Source organism: Bison bison, unplaced genomic scaffold (genome assembly GCF_000754665.1).
Source record: "Bison bison bison isolate TAMUID 2011002044 unplaced genomic scaffold, Bison_UMD1.0 scf7180017864289, whole genome shotgun sequence".
Taxonomy (NCBI): Eukaryota; Metazoa; Chordata; class Mammalia; order Artiodactyla; family Bovidae; genus Bison; species Bison bison.
The window spans coordinates 21,662,079-21,681,116 of NW_011494861.1; the positions used below are offsets into that span (position 1 = coordinate 21,662,079).

Here is a 19,038-nt window from a genome sequence, read left to right on the forward strand (position 1 = left end):
GATTAGCACAAGCCTACGAGCCATAAGCCCGAGACCAGCAATAACAATGACAATTACTCACGCAGGCTGTTGCCCCAATCCCTGCCTCCATGACCTTGGAGACTCATCAGTAGGGTCTGTAGTCATCTCCCCCTGGCTGCTGCCCACAACACCTCCCCACCAGACCAGCATCCTCCATCACAGCTCAGGTCCTGGCCCACCATCCCCAGCTCCTTTGGCAGGCCCCCGCCGTGTACAGAATACTGCAGAAACACTATGCCGCCAGAGCCTTCTGCCCGGCACCCAGCCTCCTGTCCAGTCCTAACTCATGGCTTTCCTTGGGTACCTGATGCCCCCCAGCAGGATGCCTCCTTTCCCAGGCATGCTCAGCATTTCCCCATCTCCACACCCTGGTCCGGGGATGAGGTCCATCCTCTCAAGGTCTCCCTATCCTTCCATGGCGGTGAGTCCAGCTCCTCGGTGGAGGGAGCCTGGTGGAGGCCTGGCCATCTTACGCCTTGTCTCTGCCGATGACTCAGCACAAGCTGCCTTGCTTGGCTGGTTCCTCATGCACCTGTTGGCCTGAGGAAAGGCTTATTAGTCATTCATTTTTCTCTCTCCCCCATACACATAGGCTGTTGCTGGGTTTGATGCAACAAAGAGTAGATTACACGGCGAATTCACAGTGTGCTGTGGGGACCAGTTTCTTCTGTACCCAGCTTTGGCATCCTGCAAGTCACAGAGGCCCAGGCTGCCTCCCTTATTTAGCCACAGTTACTCTCCTCTCCTGAGATCATTCTGCTTTTTAAGGTAGCCCACTGTCAGGACTGGAGCCCCTTGTTAAGGGGAGCTGGCCACACATTCAGTGCTGAATCCACAGGTCGTTAATTCTGTGCTGGGGATGCTGTGTGAAGAGAAATGGAAAGTGGAAGTGATTCTCCCCACTGCCCACAGAGGGACGATCAGACACAAAGCCCCAGGGAGGACCCTTGGATTTACAGGCAGTCAGGACTCACCCAGCATTTGGGATCATGGCTGTTTGGTACAGGAAGGCACAGGTGCAGCACAGTTTGGTCTAGCAAGTCACAGTCCTTGGTGAGGACGGGGAGGGAGCATTGTCTACAGTTAGAATGGCTTCACCTCCCATCCTCAGGGCTTGGGACCTGCTGCCCACTTGGGGCTCAGACAGCAATCTGGCTGCAGAACTGGCAGTCTGCTCCTCATTGCAGCTCATTAAAGGTCACCAGGCACCTGCTTTCAGCTGACATACATGCAGAGGGACACTGGGAGCAGAGAGAACAGGAGATAGGGCAGGAGGGGAGGGCAGTCCTGGGCACCCCAGTTCCCTCCCGCATCTCACACCAGGCTGCAGGAGTCACCTCTGGCGGCCTCAAGAGAGCCCAGGAGGTGCCATGCACTCGAATCTGCCCAGAAGACTTCAGAATGCTTGCGGCTGTGGCACTTGGAAGATGCCTGGTTGAAGGCATCTTCTCTATGCACCTTGAAGTAAAAGAGAAAAAGAAAAAATAATAAGTACTATTCTTTTATGATATCTACCCCAAAGCCTGACTCAGAGACAGAGGGCAGGATTCATTGATCTTACTGATCATCACTGTGTTTTTAAGTTCCGGGATCAATACTTTAAATCTCTTTGTTTATAACAAGGGGCAGAGCTACTGCTTTGCATAACTCCAGGGGCATCCTTTATTTTGTGTGACGTTTTGTGAATCAAGACAGTATTGTGAGGAGCTGGAGGGGTGATTACCCCAGAAGTCAGGGGAGGATGGAGGTGAAAGAGATTGGCTTCCCCTAGCCTCCAGCCTGTGAAACATGGCAGTACTGGTGCCTGGCAGCAGAGGGCGATATTGGCGTGTGCACAGACAAAGAAGTACTGTTGGAAGGTTGTACTCTGTGGTTGTTGTGCTTTGGCGGGGGTGGGGGGCACTGTTAAACACTGTCTTGCTCAATAACATTGGCTGATTTTTGCTGTTGTTTGTTGTTTTGCCTCTTGCGTCCTTGGCTTCCCTTCTCCAAAGGAAATAAAATTCCGAGGCCAGAGAGGAGAGGCAGTGAGTCGACTAATGCAATGTGCTTCTGAGACTATTACAAAATTGCAAGCTAGGAAGCCAACAACTCCTTGGGTTGTGTTTGCTGAGCAGGTCCTGTCTGGACTTTGCATCCAGGGGTGGAAGGTCCCTGGCTCCTTGCAAAAGGGCTGGAGCCTGGGGATAGCAGGAGTCTGGGACTTGGGCTTCTGGGTCCCCTACTCTTCACTGTCTGGGTCCTGGCAGCTCCCTTACTTTGAAGCACGGTGAAAACAGATTTTCTGCTCCTGGTTCAAGTGCTGGAGGTTCTTAGGCAAGTTCCTTAATGTCTCTCAGCTCCAGTGCCCCAAGACTGGGTACACAGGGGCGTTTCGCAAAAAGGGAGTCATTTTATGAGCAGACTGGTTTGGTGAACCCAAATGGAGCTTGATTGAATTGCTGTTCTGTGTTTAACCAGCTGTTCATCAGCAAACATGTGAACCAGGCCTTCCTGAAAACCTCATCCCCTTATCTGTTAAGAGGTGATGTTCTAACCCACCGAGTTGCTGTGAAATGGGAAGAAGGTGGTGTGTAAACTGTGTCCAGCACTGCTGGGTTCTTCTTGCTAGGTGCTAGAATCTCTGGGTGTTGGGTTTCTGGCCCCAGAGGACTAGCTGTCAGAGTTCTGCCCCAGGGCTGGGCCGTGCTGGCTTCTCCTGCACCACCCCCCGCCCCTGCCGCTCCCACTGAGATGATTTTAAAAGCCTAGAACTCCTCACATGGAGGTCAGGGTAGTCTGGCTCACAGCAGTGAGCTGGGCATAAACCATGGCATAGAGATGCTGTGCTGATTTACACAAAAACTTGAGAAGCAAACCAGTGATTATTATAACATGAAAACAGAGAGCTAGAGAATTGAAGGGCAAGATCCACATACATTTTTAAGGTAAGCCACAGCCCTTGAGAACATTCTAGTCTTGTGGGGGAGCTTCAAGCTGTATCCTGGCTGCCAGGTCTCTATGCTCACACCTGCCTACCAGAAGGAGCCGTGGGGAAGAGTTGGAGACTTTCGGGGGTGACTGCCACCCCAGGGGGGTCCTGTCTAAAACTTCATGCTCCTTTGGGGGTGTCTCCCTGTGCCTGAGGCCCTCCCCTGCCTGGCACTGTGGGGACCCAGCGAGATGGAGGGCCACTGGACCACTGTCAGTGGGGCGCTGCGCCCCTCCCCCAGCCAGTCAATCTCTAGGCAGCAACGGGCTGTCAGCCAAGGGCAGGTAAGAGGCGTCCTTGGGAGCCCGGGAGCTGCTGATTTATCCCCGCCGTTCAGAACAGCCTGTCTCAGCTCCGGCAAGCTCTGCGTTTGGCCCGGCCGCAGGGTGGTTTTGCTGGCTCCTGTGAGGTCTTCATTAGTGACCTTGAGCCAATCACTCTTGTAACCAGGGCCTCCATCCCTCAGCTGGGCAGATGCCCATGGGACATCGGGCAAGCTGGGGGACATGGGATAAGGCCCATGCTCTGAGTTGGACATTTGGAGAGGGAGCAAGCATTGGGTTTGAATCCAGGCTCAGTGTGAATTTGGGGCATTAGACCTCTTGGAGCCTCATTCTCATCTTGAAAAAAGAGATGAAAATGTCTACTTTTCTAAGTTACTCCGGGGATGGAGTGAAATGAGGTACTTAGTATCCATCATTATTGGTGACTACTCTGTTATTTATTTTTATTTTTTGATGTGGACCATTTTTAAAGTCTTTATAAAATTTATTACAATATTGACTCTGTTGTTTATGTTCTGGTTTTTTGGCCATGAAGCATTTTGGATCTTAGCTCCCCGACCAGGGATTCAACCCATACCCGCTGCATTGGAAGGCGGGGTCTTAACCACTGGACCACCAGGGAAGTCCCTGGCTATTAAGACCATGACAGCATATCTATGTAGGGAGGAGAGAAAAAGAGAAAAGGAGGGTCCTGGGGGCAGAGGCTAAAAAAGCCTTGAGCCAGACAGGGGTCCCGGGGAGGGAGGTGGGGCCTGACCAGTGCGATGGCAGGTCAGATGACTGGAACAGCTGTCCGCCTCTTGGCGTGGGGGTAGTGTGTACAGATGCCATGGGTTTTCTCCACAGGATGCCATCCCTCCCTGTGTGATCCAGAGCTCTGTGGTGGTGACCGCAGCCCTCAGCCTTCACTTCCCAAAGTGGAGTTCCCAGCTCTGGCCAGAGGGGCCAGCCTGGGCTTGCACGGGTGCCTCTAGCTAGCTGGTACCTTGCTGCCGCAGGAAGAGGACACTTCAGTTCTGCGGTTGGTTGTGGGTCCAGTCTGGGCCCAGGTTCTTGCCGAGCCACCTGTTATTTTTGATGACTACACACCTACTACGACACACACACCATTCTCGAAAAATGTTCTTGAAGAACTCACAAGGGGAGGGTCTCTTTGACGGGTGACTTTCCATAATTTCTGAATAGTTTATAGTCTAATTCCCTCACTAAGCAAATTAAACCTTTTAAGGTAACGATCAGATGGTTCAGATAGTAGCTGTGCGTGTGGACATTTGTAAGGTTCAAACACACTGGTGGGACCAGGCCCACAGTCATTTGCAAAGGCCTGTAATCAAGGCAGAAGCAATTACTTAGCCGAGCAGCTCCCCCTGGGACCCAAGGCCATATATCAGGCAGTGATGAGTCCACAGATTATCTGTCTGCCCGCCCCGGAGCCCTCCTGTTCAGCTGCGCCCGCCCACCCTCCAGGAGCCCAGGCTTGCCGCGGGAAGGCCCCCTGACATCTGTCTACCTGCATACCACAGACCTTTGTGTCCTGGGGAATCTATTTGGAACCAAATAGTTGCAGATGAGCCTGAGAGTCGGACAGCATCTGGGCTGTGCAAACGTAGTCCCCAGACAAAGAGGGATTGGAGTGACATGGGAGGGGGAGATGGGGGCACCCCAGCAGGCATCAGCAAGCCCCATTCTCTTAATCACTGGGACTCCACCCCTCTCGCCTTTACCTTCTGCCCCGCTTCATTCAGGTACTGAGACACAGGGTCCCACCTCCAAGAGGCCCTCTCTTTCCCTTCCCACTGCCTCTGTCTTCTCTCGGGCCCCTGTCATACGCCTCTGCACCACTGGAAGCTTTCCAATCAGCTATCCTACTCATCTTGTTCCCCTCATGCCTTCCTGCTGCAGGCCCATCTTTGGTCACCTTACTACCCTGGCTCCTGAATCTCCTGAACCCAGCACTCAGGGGTTCATCGCCTGGCTCCATCACATTGCTTGCTGATTCTCTGGCCAAGATCACGTGAGCGTCCAGTGAGAGCCAGTCTCTGGCTTGTGGCTGTGCCTCCTGGGGTCTGTCAGTGCCCCTGGAAGCCCACCTGAGGAGGAGCTGCGGACTAGCCTTAGACCCCGTGATGGGCATCGTGGGTCCTTGCGGCTGGCTGCGGGATGGGGTGAGAGTGGCTTGGGAGGGGGCCCTGTGCCTCTCCCGTCCCAGTGCCTGCTGCACCTCTGTGAGAATGAGTTCTCAGGCCTTGAAGGGCTCAAGAATCAGCAGGCAGTCTGCACCTGCTGCAAGAGGGCCTAGAGCACCCATTACATAGGGTTTCTCAAAGCACAGTCCATTCCACAGCTGGACTTATTAAATGAGGGGCTTATTAAAGTGTGCAATCTGGGGCCAGAGTCAGGAATCAGGGATGACTTTTCTGCTTTTAAGCAAACATCCCAGTTGGCACTTCTACACAGGGTAATTTGGTAACAGCTTAGCTAACACCTTGGCAGAGAAGAATTAGCCTGGGATCAGGAGGGCTGATTAGGTGCCCGGAGGAAGGGGGTGGAAAGGAGGGACAATGTTGTTGGGCTAGTTGGACAATGTTGTTATCCCACCTGTGGAAAGGGACTAATAATGCCTATGATAAGGGCTTTTGTGAGTTCAGGTAAGACAGCTCGCTAGAAACTCCCCTGGTGAATACTAATGCTTCATGCATGTTCACAAAAATTTAAGAGAGATGGGCTGGACTCTGGGAGAAGAGGATCAGATCCTACACGTCCCATTGCCTCTTGGGAAGCAAATCTCCCCCCAGCAGGGAAAGCAGGGACATCCCAATTGCCTCTTGGGAAGCAAATCTCCCCCCGGCAGGGAAAGCAGGGACATATGATGGGAGAAGGGAGAGTTGGGCTGTAGATTTTTTTCTGCCACTCACTGGGCTGTGTGATCTTGAGCAAATCTCTGACCCTCTCCGGGCCATTTTCTTCTGTGTTAAATGAGGAGGTTGGACTAGGTGACTGATTCTAAAGCTCTTCCAGTTGCATTCATCTCAAAGTTATATTGAATGCTCGTTGAAAAGAAAAATGTTATATTAGAAACTGCAAATAAAAAGCGGAGCCTGAGCGGAGTTCTGCTGGGGCTGGGAGGTTTATGTGTGAACATGCATATGGTGTAACTGTGTCCCCATTCTCCAAGGCTCTAATGTTCTCCAGTGTCAGGCCTTCTCCAAATATGGCACCTTCTGCATCTGGAGAAGGCTGACTGTGCTAGGGCAGGACTCTGTGTGCCGTGACATGGCTGTGGTGGTGATATATGTTGGAAATATTGGTACATACAGTAACAGTAAATATCAGCGACTTACCTGTCAAGCGTGGTGATAGATAAAAGAAATACATGGAGGAAAGTGTCAACTGGGGAAAAAATATATGGCCAGCAGTAAATCACCGCCAAGCAATTAAAGCATAAAATTAAGTTGTGTGATATTTTGTTTTCTTGGGATGGTGCACCGCTCTGTGGCAGCTCCCACACATGGGGGCTGGCGTGGGCCTGGGTTGGACTGCTCCCAACAGCCCAGAGAAAGGAAGAGGATTGGGTTCAAATTCCAGCTCCACTGTCTATTGCTGTGATGTCTCTGGCACATTTCTTACCCTTTCTGAACTTATTTCTTCCCCTACAAATGGGGGAGTGGCGCCTGTTGTAATTTGGGGTGGAGCCAATGAGATTTGCTGACAGATCACACCAGGGTGTCCAAGGCAGTGGGCCTGAGCAACTGGAAGAGAGAAATCGCCCTTCTCTGAGATGGGGAAGGAGCAGATGCTGAGGGAACATTAGGAGTTGAGATGCTGAGGGGGCGGCTGTGGGCTGTACCATCTGGAGTTGGGAGGAGGTCCCAGCTGGAGGTGGAAGTTGAATCCCCAGAGGTGTGGGATGGATAAGAAGAGGTGGAGAGAGGTGGAACAGGGGCTGCCAGAGAAAGGAGCAGAACCCGGAAAGCCAGGTCCTGAGGCCCAGTGAGTGATGTGTTCTAAGGAGGAGGGACAGCCGATGTGGTGCAAGGTAAGGGACAATGAGACCTAACCAATGGACTCAGCAGTGTTGGGGCCACCTGGTTAAGTGAAGTTGGGGTTGATTCATGGGCGACCACCTGACTGGAGTGTTGTATTAGTCAGGGTTTTCCACAGAAATGCAACCAACAGGCTGTGTGTGTGTGTGTGTATAAAGAGATTTAATTTAAGGATTGGCTCACAGGATTTTGGAGTCTGAGAAGCCCCAAGACCTGCAGTCAGTGGGCCGGAGGACCCAGGAGAGTTGATGGTATATACAAGTCGGTAGGCTTGAGACCCAGGAAGAGCCAGCATTTCAGTTCAAGTCTAAAGGCAGGAAAAGACCAACGTCCCAGCTCCCGCAGTCAAGCGGGAGGAGTTCACTCTTGGGAGGACAGGCCTTTGTGGTCTGTTTGGGCCTTCACCTGATGGGAAGAGGCCCATCACAGTGAGGAAGGCAATCTGCTTTACTCGGTCGACTGATTGAAATGTTAATCTGTCCAAACCACTTCCAGACACACACAGGAAGACATTTGACCAAATATCTGGGAACTTTGTGGCCCAGTGAAGTTGGCACATGGCAACTGGAGGTAGAATGAGAACAGGGGCATTAGAGACTATGTATAGACCCTGTTTTTGAGGGATTTTGCTCCAAGGGGAGTAGAGATGCAAGGAGGCGTAGGGTCAAGAGAAGTTTTTTGTTTTGTCTTGAAGTGGCAGAAGTAACGGTGCTGTATGCTGCTGGGTACCTGTGATAGAGAGGGGACATTGATGGTGTGGGTGGCAAGGGGTCTAGTTGCTTGCTGAATGATCTTACTAGGAAGGAGTGGACTCTGTGCCCAGGTGGGCCGACAACCTTGACTGGGAGTACCGATGGGTCAACTGTAGGGAGCGAAAGACTGGGCACGCAGTGGGTGGACAGAAGAGGGGGAATGCCTAGCAAGCCTTTGCTGAGAGCCCCTCTTTTGTCCCGGAAACAGGAAGCTGGGCCACCAGCTGAGACCAAGGATGAGGGGATTGGGAGAGAGAAGGGATAGGAGGGTAGGATTAACAGACGAGAGGGGGCACTGTGCTTTCCCAGGCCCTCCGGAGGTCTGGACCCTGAGTTTAAAGGTCGTCCAGTCAGTGAGGAGGTATGTTTCCCTCAGCCCTGTCCTGACACCTGTGCTGCGTGGCGGAGGTCGGGGGTTGAGAGCAGGGTGGGGAGTTGAGGGTATGGGCAGGAGAGGGGTTTCTAAGCTGGACCACGGAGTCTTTGCTGGGTTGGGGGGAAGTGAGGCCATGAGGAGAGTGAGGCGCAGTGAGAATGGGCCGGGTGGCAGGGTTGTGGGAGTCAGGCTGCTGTGGGCACCGAGTAGAAGGGCAAGACACTGTGATGCTTGGAAGTCATTCCTGGAGGCGCTCTAGTTCCTGATGGGATTGTCTGGGGTGGACCATGAGAGTGAGTGTCTGAGGATATGACCTTCAGGGGTGCCTGCTCTGTCGCTCAGTCATGTCTGACTCTTTGTGACCCCATGGACTGTAGCCCACCAGGCTCCTCTGTCCATGGGGTTTCCCGGGCAGGAATACTGGAGTGAGTTGCCACTTCCTCCTCCAGGGGATCTTCCTGACCTGGGTATAGAACCTGAAGCTTCTGTGTCTCCTGCATTGGTAGGTGGATTCTTTACCACTGAGCCACCTGGGAAGCCCATGACCTTCAGGAGAAGAGGTCAAAGAATTCAGTGCACAGGGTCAGGAGGGACTTGTGGGGACATCGATGTCACTGAGAATTCTGGCAACAGAGTTGGTGAGCGTGAGGGTGAGCCAGGAGCAAAATCAACCCAGGAGGGCGGGGGTAGGCTGGGGGTGGCGATGACACCCCAGGGAGGTAGCGGGCTGTGCTCTGAGAACGGTGGTGAGGTTTAAGTGAGGTTATGGACACGGGCACACAGCAGGTGCTTGGTAACTGGGAGCTGCTTTTTAATTGTATTGGTGACCAGAATATGGTGCCTGGTCTGATCGTAGGTGAGGACATAAAATGAGGAATGTGCTGGAACACCTGTGGTAGACGGTTTACATGCACCTGTTTCTACAAGATGTGGCACCTGCCAGGTCTGCCTGGCATCCGTTTTGCAGTATCTGGGGATCCTGCACTGGAGAGAGGGCCAGTCAGGCCTGTTGAGAGGGGTGGGAGTGGACAGATAAATGGGCCGAGGGGACTCGGGTTGAGCATGGAAGGAAGGGTGAGACCAAGGACACAGGTTTCGTCCCCTCGCTGGGGTCAGGGGCAGCCCTTGAATGTCAGCCGTGACATCTAGTGCATTTCCACAGTCAGCAACCCAGGCCCTTCACGCCTGAGCTGTAGGGGCAGGGGAGTGTCGACAGGATCAGTCGGTGTGTTGGGGTGACACTGACTGTTGGGGGAGGGCTCCTGGGGCGGTCCCCACATTGCAGGGTCGGGGACCCCAGTGGCTCAGAGGGGGACAGGGCCCCTGAGCGCCAGTTCCAATTCAGAGTGGGTGCACCGTGACTGGCCTCTCGGTGGCATTTGCGTCTCTGACGCCCACTGTGTGCCAGCCGTGCCGTCAGAAGCACCGAGTTCAAATCCTGGTCTTTCTACTCTGTGCCTGTGTGAGCCAGGGCCAGCACCTCACCAATCTGAGCCGCAGTTTCTCATTTGTCAGAGGCTATCAGAGTCCCTACCTTTCAGGCTGGGAGACATTTGTGGACTGAGTGTGATGATGGGAGCAACGTGGGGTGGAAAGTTGATGTTTTAATAAACTTCAGGCCTCATTTTACAGGGGGTTCAAGTCCCTTCTTTGAAAAGCTTTTGCCAGGAGCTGCAGCTATTATGGGCTTCTCTGGTAGCTCAGACGATAATCCTGCAATGCAAGAGACCCAGGTTCGATTCCTGAGTCAGGAAGATCCCCTGGAGAAGGGAATGGCCACCCACCCTAGTATTCTTGCCTGGAGAATTCCATGGGCAGAGGAGCCTGTGGACTACAGTCCCTGGGGTCACAAATTGTCGGTTATGTCACGTGCTAATTCTCCCCTGCTTGCTCTGACCTGTGCCTGAAGACGCAGTTGGTACACTCATTCCTCCCAGCATGCATTCATCCACTCCTTCAGAGGTTCTCCCTGGGCAGGGATAAGAGAATCGCCAGTGATGTTGCTCTGTGGAGGAAAGTCATGTGAGCTGTTAGAATTCTTCCTTGCATTTTCTTTGTCATTTGGATCAGCTCCAACTGCTTTCCCTGGGGAGACCGGCTGTCCACGGAGGTCTGGCAGGGCAGCACTCACCAGAAGGGTTGTCCTTCTGATGAGCGAGGCCAGTGCCGTTTGCACCTGAGTGGGCAGGGCCCTGCACGCAGTAGGGGCTCAGTGATAGGATGAAGCAGGTGCTGACTGGCAAGTTCCTCGGAGGCCTCTCCCTTGGCCAGTGTGCTGCTCTGCCCCCGTCACCGTCATCCTTCGGGGCGAATTCACAGTTTTACCTTGTTTCCATCCAGGGAGTTTTAACTATGGCCATCTCATTACTGCCTGCTGCAGAACAAGCCGCATAGCCTTTCAAGGCCATGGCTGTCGCACCTGCAGCCCTGGCTAGTCTAAGATCTGGAAACTCACGACAGCGTCATCATCACATCCACAACTCACAGGATGACGGCACTGTATTCTGGGCTTGCTGGCTCTGACCAGGAGTGGGGGTTGAGTGCCCCTCGGGCCTCAGCCACACTAGGGGAACCCTGTGGGCCCCGGGGATGCACACAGTCCCCTCAACAAAGAGTCTCATTGGCTGTGCTCCAGGGGAGAAAGGTAACGAGAAGCAACTTCCACTTACCATCGGTATAAATCCCACAATCAGGAAAATTGCTTCAATTGCTAAAAAACGCTGGTGGGAAAGTCCATTTATTTTTCATTTTTCTTGTGCACTTGCCACCCTCATGCATGAATCACTGTCGGTATGTAGATTAAATTTATACCCCTGTTATCTTTCATGTCTCTGGGGCTCTGGTGTCAACTGGGCTTCTGGTTACTGAAAACCACTGCCTGCTTTTTAGTGGGGAGAGGATGTGGCCCTCCCTGTGGGCAGGGGCATGGCGGGGTCTCCACTGTGTTTTGGAGTCTCTGCTTTGTTTTGAGGTCTCTACTCTGCCTTCCTCCTCCTCTGGTCTCCACCCTTGATTCGGCCACAAGACTTGCTTTTTGGAAAACTCTAGTTCTTCTCTGGAGCTGCTTCTGCTCTATCCTTTGCAGCAAAGGATTTGAACACTTGGGTTTTGGTGGTTTATTTGAGAGAGTTTGCAGTGAGCAGGATGAAGGCATTGTTTCATTTCAAACACCTGCTTTGTGCATTGCCTTGGACTGGATAGAAAAACTCTAGGCAATTTGAGAACACACTCTAGTAACATGTATGCAGGCTTTCCTTTCCTTTGTCCCTGAAACACACATACACACACGCATACACACACACATGCAGTAGAGCTGGGTGCCTGCCTGCCTTCCTCTCTAATACAGTGATGTGATCAGGCAGTAGTTGTGGAGAAGCCTGTTCTCACCTGTGCTCTGGTGGGTACTGAGCCACAGAACCACCTAGAACTGACAGCAGACGTTGTTCTCCATTCTCAGATTTGGCCATCTCCATGCACAATCTCTGAAAGCATGGCTCTTTATTCACTGACTTACTCAACAAATGTGATCTCTACTTTTCTGGGTCCTGGACTTGAAATCTGATGAAAGCTTTGAAACCTTTTGAAAAAATCGGTTGAAAGTCCAGACTCTACCTCCTGATGCACAATTTTGAACAACTCAGGGGTGGTGGACGGAGCCTGTCCTGAGCTCCAGTCTGAGAACCTCTACTTGCAAGAGGCCTGCTCCCTGCACGCCACCCTCCTCACAAAACCCAGAGGCATTCCAGGAGTTCAGAAGTCCGGGTTTCTTTCAACCCAAACGCCTCAGCCCCTCACACCCTGACACCCTCCTCGTATCTTGTCTCAGTGGAGCAGTCCTTGGGGCCACACTCCTGGCTCTTTGGGGGTTGTCCATCCAGACCCCCACTTCTCTGTGATCGTGTCCCTGGGAGGGGCTGAAGCCGCAGCTGGCCATGCCTGCTCCAGGCCCCTGCAGCCCCCCAGCAGGTATCATTACTGCACAAGAGACCCATCATTCTGCATTAATCTGGGATTCATCATGATCGCCATGACCATAATTAATTTATTTGGTATTAATGTGGATGAAATATGTACTGTCCTTTCAGGGGAAATCAGGCTGCCTATAAGCATTAGTTAAAAGGACCATTAAAATCAAACCTTCCCCAGATCCATTAGGCGAAGTCTTTCATCCTGAAGAAGATAAAGTTCTGCTGTGTGAAATGTCATGAATAATTAGGTTGATTGCTGTTTTAAACTCTGCCCCTTCCTCCCCAGCCCCTCCTGCTTCCCTCCTAAAGAAGGGAAGGCTCACCTGCAGTGGCTCACCACCGCCCCCTTTCCCTTCATCGCCACCTCTACACTGGCCCCATATTTCCCTCTGACCTCTGGGACCACTGGCGTGGCTCTATGTGTGTGGCCAGAATGGGGAACGGGGCTTAAATGACCCAACTGGACTATATTTTCAATGGCTCTACTTCTCTTTCCTTCCCAGCCTTGGGCCAGGCTGGTGGTGGGCACAGTGCTGCTCCAGAAAGGTGCAGACGGAGCGAGGTCTGAGGCAGCATCCTTTACACTCGGGTCTGCAGACTCCCTGCCCGGAATGGTGTCGGGGTAGAAACGCAGATTCCTGGGCTCACATCTCTGGAGCTGTGCATGGGAGGGGGGAGGAGGCTGGTAAGGATGGTTTGACGTGTGCAGGGTGGAGGGGAGAGGAAGAAGAGAGGAACCATGTCAAGAGCCCTGCTCTGCTGCCGAAGTGCGATTTCTCTGGAGCGCCCGTGTGGATCCTGACATGCGGGCTGTCCCGGCCACACGGCTCCTCCTGTGGGAAGCACGTGAGGAGGTGTTCTGCCTGATGCTTTATGCACATGGGCACTTGCAATTGCCCGGTGGGACTGGTCCTCTAGGCTTCACCATAAGGCTGAAGAGACCAGGAAACAGAGGGTGAAACTGTCTGCCCAGTGGGACTTGGAAAATCCTATGGCCCTGGGTGAATTGATGACCTGTTAACTGGACAACTGGATGGCCCAGAGGTGGAGGCCCATGGACAGCCCAGAATAGTGGAGTAGGCGAGGGGCTGATGAAAAGTGGGGGGAAGGCAGACCCCTCTCCCACCCCCGTGTTCTAATCCACTCTCGTTCCCTGACAGGCGCTTCGGCACAAAATGCACAGCCTGCCAGCAGGGCATCCCCCCGACCCAGGTGGTCCGCAAGGCGCAGGACTTCGTCTACCACCTGCACTGCTTCGCCTGCATCATCTGCAACCGGCAGCTGGCCACGGGGGACGAGTTCTACCTCATGGAGGATGGGCGACTGGTGTGCAAGGAGGACTATGAGACGGCCAAGCAGAACGGTAATCAGCTGGGCCCTGCATGGCCAACCTCTGTCCTGCCAGAGTCCAGGCTGCCCACCCCTTGGAGCCCCGCAGGCATCCTGCCTCTTCTAGAACCTTCCCAGATGCCTGAAGGGAGAGAGATCTCCCCCCCACCCCTCACCCCCAGTCCTTGGCATTGGCTTCCCCAGTGAAGCATCAATCAAGTTATGGTTGCTGAGCAGCTGCTTGTCTTGGGACAAGGCAGTACTTTGGCTCAGGAGTAGCTGGGGCCCTTGTCCTCATCATCACTCAGACTCCCTGTATTGGGACTTAACCACTGGACCCCCAGGGAAGTTCCATGCTCCTTAGTTTTTTTTTTCTTTGTTTGTTTTTTTCTGCAAAAAACTTTATTGTTTCCATTTGGTCCAAGGCTTGAGAGAGGGCTCCAAGGTGTTAACAAGCTGCCCAGTGGTTGCAGAGAGGGACTTCAGGCAGAAACCCTGACATTAGAGGGGCTCCTCAAAGGCTTCTGGGCTCCAGAGGCTCCTAGTTGTGCTTGAGGGTGAGCCTTTTGAAGAGATATTCTCCCAACCCCACCCAGGGACCAGCCAGCCCGCGGAGGTGGGTCAGGTGGCCACCCATCTTCTAGATGAGTTTCACCTCCTCCCCTAAGAAGTGGTTCTCCAGGAAGTCACAGATGCAGGGGTCTGCAAGGGGAGAACCCAGGCCATGCAGATCTGAAAGGGTCTGGTTTGGGTTCTTCTCCATGAGAAAGGTGGCTTCCATAGCATCCTGGGTCTTACCCCACTCATCTTGAGGTGGCTCCTGCATGTCCAGGAAGAGGGCGCGGCCGCTGTGCTGGTTTTGCGTGTTTAAGACTCACTCCACGCCCTTGTGCTCCTCGGCTAACTTGAAGGAAAATTGGCTTACACCCTCCAGAGCCATATTGTTGTGGTTGAGATAGAAGCCCAGAGAGAGGTAGGTCTAGGAGGCCTGCAGATGCTTGTTGACCAGGCGGTTGATGGCGGCCTCCCCTTGATGGAGTAATTCTGATGCATCTGGGAGCTCATGGTTGATGGGTAATAGAGCTAAGCTCAAAAAACGGTGTTGTCTGGTCCTGGTGATCGTGGACAGCTGAGTGGCGGATTCCAAAGGTCGCGACTGGTAAAAAGGCTGGAGGGTGGTTGGAGGCTAGAGTGAGGGCCGTCCCTGGGTCTGTTTTCTCCAAGCACTGTTGAAGCAAGAGACAGATCCCCGGACTGCCCTGCCCTTAGCTTTGTATATCGGGGTGCACATTTACCTCAGCACCTCTACACCTCAAAGGCTTCAGTCAGCAAGAGCCCTCGCATTGGCCTGAGTCCCTCTTGGAACAGGTCAGCCTGTGTTTCCGTTAAACGTGCTCTGTTTCACCTCTCAGACTGCAGGCTCCTTGAGGGCAAGGACTTGGGGGTGATGACTCTTGTGTCTCCCAAAGTCCCTCATGTGGGAGCAGTTGCTCAGCCGGTCTCCTCACTCATGAAGACTCATCCATCTCAACCATCTGCTCCCATGCACCCGGCCACCCTCCCCGGCTGCCTCCGGGCCCGTCCGTGGTCTGCACAGAAGCTGACAGCACGGCTGATGTCAGGCCCCAGCATTGAGCAGCCACCCAGAAAACTTGCCTTCACAGGGGTGGCCTGGGCAGCAGCTGCTCCTACCGCCTAAGGTCAGGTTCTTGGGCAGCCCTGGGTCTTTCCTGGGACTTTTCAGGGCTTGGGGAGCTCTTGAACCCCCATTCCCTGGGTCCCCTCAGAAAGACCATGTCTGATTTCCCACCTCCTACCACCTCACCTCAGGCTCCTCATTCACAGCTGTACCCTCCAGCCTGGCTCAGATTTTGGCATTTGGCCAAACTCACCTTGGGCATTTCAGATGCACGAACTCATGAAACATCAAGGTCATTTGCCCCTGACTAGAATTTTTATGAACTCAGGGTGTTCTGTGGAATGCTCTTATTGACAGCTCTGGGCTTGATGAAAACAAAAACAAAGCAACAACAATTCCATGTATATCTTTCCAGGTCTTTCCTGAGTTCCCACCTGTATATTATATGGTTATGATCAAAACATGGAGAAATTAGTTTTTTGCTTAATAAATGCAGTTCAAGGGTGGTGATGGGGAGGCCCTTTCGGTGAGGCTGCTGGAGCTCAGCTTGGCTCTGGCAGAGGTGGGAGGGACGGCACCTCTCTTTTCATCACCTGCCTCCCACTGTGCCCCCCACCCCCAGCTCTGGCCTTCCGCATGGACAGCCCTTCCATCTCTTCTCCTCTTTCCCGGCCTCTGCAAGCCTGCTCCCGGGCTCTTTGCTTTAATGTATTAATCTGCTCTGGCTCCTTAAAACATACTTGGTGCTGTTGCTCTGGAGTCAATTACGGTGTCACAGAAGATTAGGGCATCTTGTCAGGGATAAACCATCAATGCAGAGGGACTCAGAGAGCCCAAGCTGTCTTCGGAACTCTGATGCCCTTCACCAGAGACATTAAGGATGCAGGCCTTCCCCCAGGCTGGTGGCTGGTTCTCGCCATCAGAGGCCTCATTTAGACTCTGAGAAGTCACAGCCTGGCCTCTGCTGCTGCTGTGGATGGGTCAAGAGAAAGGAGAGACCAGCTGGGGAGGCAAGAATGACCCAGTGGAGCTCACACTTGTATCCAGGATTGTTTGCGCCACGCAGAACCTCTGAAGGACAGTGGAAAGACACTGGACCTGGCCTCAGAGGCTGGGGGGCATCTCTGCTGGGTCACCTACTAACTTGGGGGTCCCCTGGTGGTTGTGTACCTGGTTGAGCCTTGGCATCTCACCTCCACGTGGGAGGTCAGGCATCTGCCACACAGGGCTGTGTCCTAGGGTTCAAAGAGGCTGCAGCTTGTGGGATGGGATGGCACATGAGGGAGAGCCCAGTGAGGAAGAGAAACACAAACAGTAAGATATGCTGTAGGTTAGCCAGCAACTGGGCGTTACACCGTGTTTCTGATGTGTTCTTCTGGCCTCTGGCTGTCTGCGAGGCTGAGAACACTCCATCCCATGGAACCTGGGTGATTCTGAGTGCAGCAGGGGCCTTGGTCTGCTGTGGGACATCGGGCTTTCTCTTTTTATGTTTTGATCCCTCCTTGCTAATCTAAACCCTCTTTCCGACTTAGGTTCCCTCCATTGTGCTACACAAAGGATTGAGTATCAGCTATTTGTACCTTGGTGTGAATAATTTTGTTCATTTGTTACATTTCCTTGAATATTTGCATTTTCAATATAATGAGGTTGCCTTTTATGCCAGGGACAAGTGCTAGGAGACCCTGCATAATTCAAAACTAACATACTTTAAGGCTAATTTTCCCATAGGAATTAATGTGAAAAATTGGGGTGGGATGTATTCTGGGAGCACATAAATCCATAATCAGTGAAATGTATCTTTGCCTTAATGCTACTTTTTATTTTCTCAGCACTATCTCAGTCCCTCCCAGATGCTCTTTCCTAAATTAACAGCCTAGGGTATCATGGTCTTGCTTGGCCTTCCTCATAGCGTTTTATCACATTTAACTTCCGCACCAAAGTTATTGATTTTTGGGTACATTTTTCAGCATGAGCACTGCCACTGCTACTTAATGAATACTTGGATGACATTGTTATAGGATATAAAAAAGATTTTAAATTATAATAACAGTGAATGTTAAAATAACAGCATAATAGTCCCTGTAATCGCAAGAAGAAAGTGCTGTGCATGTAGCCAGCAGTACAGAACCAAGGAGCCACCAACCCAGGACAACAGGGGTTTGTCCCAATGGCACTGCCCAGTGGCCATGCTGAGAACAATTTCTAATTCACTAGGGCAACCTATTTGAAATTAAGTGATTCTTGATGAATTAAAAATTTGGAGTGATTCCATTATTTCAAATTTTGTGTGTAAATAGTATATATATATATATATATATTTTTTTTTTTTAGGTTTAAAAAAAAAAACTTTATTTTTGGCTGCACTGGGTCTTCATTGCTTTACACAGGCTTTCTCTAGCTGCATCGAGCAGAGGCTACTCTTCATCGCACTGCACAGGTTTCTCACTGTGGTGACTCCTCTTGTTATGGGGCATGGGCTCTTGGCACGCGGGCTTCAGGAGTTTCGGCTCCCGGGCTCTAGAGTGCAGGCTCAGTAGTTGTGGCCCGTGGGCTTAGTAACTCCTCTTCATGCACAGTCTTCCCGAACCCGGGATTGAACCTGTGTCCCCTGCATTGGCGGGCAGATTCCTATCCACTGCACCACTTCCTCCCCATTGGCAGGAACTCTGAAGAGTATATGAATATTTTTGAAATGCACTATTTTGTATTTACATTAAGTGCTGTCATATTGTTCTCTCTATGAATATGGGAAGAAGGAAGTGATTCCTAACAACGAGTTTTGAAGGTTTTTCTCAGTGTCTGCCTCAGTGGCTCTGGAATCCTTCCTCACTGGGTTCAGGACCCCAGGGAGGGACTTGAGTGGCGGGGCTTTGAGGATGATGGTGGCTCTGCTGGGGAAGAAAACAGCCCGAGGAGAAGGGAGGACCGGGGGCCTGTCCCCCACCCACTGTGTGCACCATGGCTTGTCATGTGAGCCGGGCTGCATGACTACTTACTCCTGCACCGTGCTGCCCACACGCAGGCTTCTGAAGGTGAGGGGACTTGCCCACATCATTGACTCAGTGAGAATGGTGAACCCAGGTCTTCTGACCCCAAGAAAAGCCGTTTAGAATGGTCATGAAGATCATAGGCACATCAAGCTCTTGATAAACATCAGCTATTATTGTTGTTTTAAGAGAGGACTTCCTTGGATGGAAGGGAAGAAAGGGAAGAAGATAGACATGGAGCAGACCCTCTTCAAAGGACGCCAGTGTGAAGAGGCACAGAGAACTCAGGGGGCTGGAGGCAGCTGCCATTCCTCTTCCTGACTCTGGGCAGGGGTGCTGGGCAGAGAATGAATGAACTTAAGTGCTGGGAGAGGAGCAAACCATTTACACTCAGTGCTTCTCCTGTGCTGGACTCTGGCTGAGAAGAGCCTTTGACTTACAGGCACCTGAGGCTCAAAATCCGTTGAAGACAGTTGATTAGTCAGCTTATTGTCCTGAACACTCTTTATACAAGTGTTTTTCAAAAAAATGTGTTTGAATATAAGCCACAGTAAGAATCTTGTTTTGTTTCAACTCAGCACACATATTCATACACCTGACACTGATCAAGTTTCATGAAGCAACACTTGCCCTCATCTGTCTCATCCATCCCACCCCATCCCATCCCA

General features: G+C 52.2%; 1 protein-coding gene and 1 pseudogene across 1 annotated transcript in view; one reads left to right on the forward strand and one right to left on the reverse strand.

Moving 5' to 3' along the window:
* LHX4 (LIM homeobox 4) overlaps positions 1 to 19,038 on the forward strand; it is a 30,789-nt gene that overhangs the window by 6,276 nt on the left and 5,475 nt on the right. The window contains exon 3 of the mRNA XM_010850255.1: positions 13,576 to 13,778. Within this exon, the coding sequence (XP_010848557.1) occupies positions 13,576 to 13,778 (203 nt within the window). The remainder of the gene's footprint in view (positions 1 to 13,575; positions 13,779 to 19,038) is intronic.
* Positions 14,286 to 14,809, reverse strand: LOC104996034 (annotated as a pseudogene).